The 1664-nt window shown below is 60.9% G+C and overlaps 1 protein-coding gene across 2 annotated transcripts in view; it reads right to left on the bottom strand.

Moving 5' to 3' along the window:
• LOC310669953 (NADPH-dependent diflavin oxidoreductase 1-like) overlaps window positions 1-1453 on the bottom strand; it is a gene marked incomplete at its 3' end in the record, with an annotated part of 25966 nt that extends 24513 nt beyond the window's left edge. Inside the window, exon 1 of one of the 2 annotated variants that reach the window (XM_083424415.1) lies at window positions 1146-1453. In XM_083424415.1, coding sequence (XP_083280541.1) covers window positions 1146-1172 — 27 coding nt within the window. In that variant the 5' untranslated portion in view covers window positions 1173-1453. The remainder of the gene's footprint in view (window positions 1-1145) is intronic. The other variant, XM_083424416.1, reaches the window with a different exon arrangement.
• Window positions 1454-1664: the final 211 nt, after the last annotated feature.

Raw genomic sequence — 1664 nt, 5'->3', positions numbered from 1 at the left:
CGCGCGGACCCTGATGACGCTGTTCCAACCCCAGCCGACCAATCAGCGCGTTGTTTCCTGCTGTCAAACCAGTAGTAGGCGGGGCTTGAGGCCAACCGACCAACCCGCTTCGCCCTCGCTTTGACTAACAATCCAACCAGCCAATCCCCTTCCTTTCCTTGCGTCGTTGCCTCATGTCAGGTCCTAGTAGGCGGGGCTTGACGCCAACCAACTAACCCGCGCCTCCGCTCCTTTGACGGACAGCCCAACCACCCAATCCCCTTCCTTTCTTCCCTCAACCCGCGTCCTTTACCTAGTAGTAGGCGGGGCTTGACGCCAACCAACCAACCCGCTCCTCCACTCCTTTGACTGACAGCCCAACCACCCAATCCCCTTCCTTTCCTCCCTCATATTGCCTTTCCTTTCCTCATATCAAACCATAGTAGGCGGGGCTTGACGCCAAACCAACCAACCCGCTCCTCCGCTCCTTTGACTGACAAGCCAACCACCCAATCCCCTCCCTTCTCACCTCAACTCGCCTCCTTTCCTCCCTCACCCCGCGTCCTTTACTTAGTAGTAGGCGGGGCTTGACGCGAAACCAACCAATCCACACCTCCACTCATTTGACTGACAACCCAACCACCCAATCCCCTTCCTTTTTACCTCAAACCGCCTCCTTTCCTCCCTCAAAGCAGCCATAGTAGGCGGAGCTTGACGGCAACCAACCAATAGAGGCAGCCCTCGCCCTTGACAGACACCCCAACAACCCAATCCCCTTCCATTTCACCTCAAACCGCCTCCTTTCCTCCCTCAAACCAGCCAGAGTAGGCGGAGCTTAACGCCAACCAACCAATCCACACCTCCGCTCCTTTGACAGACAACCTAACCACCCAATGCGCTTCCTTTCCTCATATCAAACCTGGACTGAGACACTAGTAGGCGGGGCTTGACGCCAACCGACCAACCCGCTCCTCCGCTCCTTTGACCGACACCCCAACCACCCAATCGCCTTCCTTTCCTTGCGTCGTTGCCTCATGTCAAGTCCTATTAGGCGGGACTTGACGCCAAAGCAACCTAGTAGGAGGCGGGGCTTGACGCCCACCGACCAATCCACGCCTCCACTCCTTTGACTGACAACCCAGCCACCCAATCCGGATTCTTTTTACCTCAGCCGCCTCAGGCCCGGCCGCCATGGACCCTTCTCCTCTCCCTCAATGGCAGCAGGCCTTGCTGGAGAAGAAGAAGCGGGCCCGCCGCGCCGCCTCGCTGGCCGGCCTGCTGGAGCTCTACGCCGCCCGGCCCGACCTCCGAGTCTTCCGGGCCGGCAGCGTCGTCGTCGTCGAGACCAGGCCGGGCGAGGAGGAGGAGACGCCAGGCGGGCTGAGGGCCGAAGAGGTCGTGGTCTATCAGCCCCAGCCAGGCCGCGTCCGGCGCCTCAGAAAGAGATATGAGACGGTAGGAAGGAAGCGGGCAGGAAAATGGCGGGGGCGGCGTCGGTGAGGGCAGTGCGCATGTGCGGGGGAGGCGGCGGGCGCCCATTGGACGGCTGGCTGTCAATCCGAGGCGTCGTCGCCCTAGCAACGCGGACTAATCCCGCCTGGGATACGCCTCCCTCACCTACGGCCAATGCCAGCGCGCGGAATTCCTAGTCGCCCCTCCCATTGGACGGCTCGCTGCCAATCCGA

The sequence above is a fragment of the Podarcis tiliguerta genome (genome assembly GCF_965153285.1).
Source record: "Podarcis tiliguerta genome assembly, chromosome: Z".
Lineage (NCBI taxonomy): Eukaryota > Metazoa > Chordata > Lepidosauria > Squamata > Lacertidae > Podarcis > Podarcis tiliguerta.
This window is presented reverse-complemented; position numbering and strand designations above follow the sequence as displayed.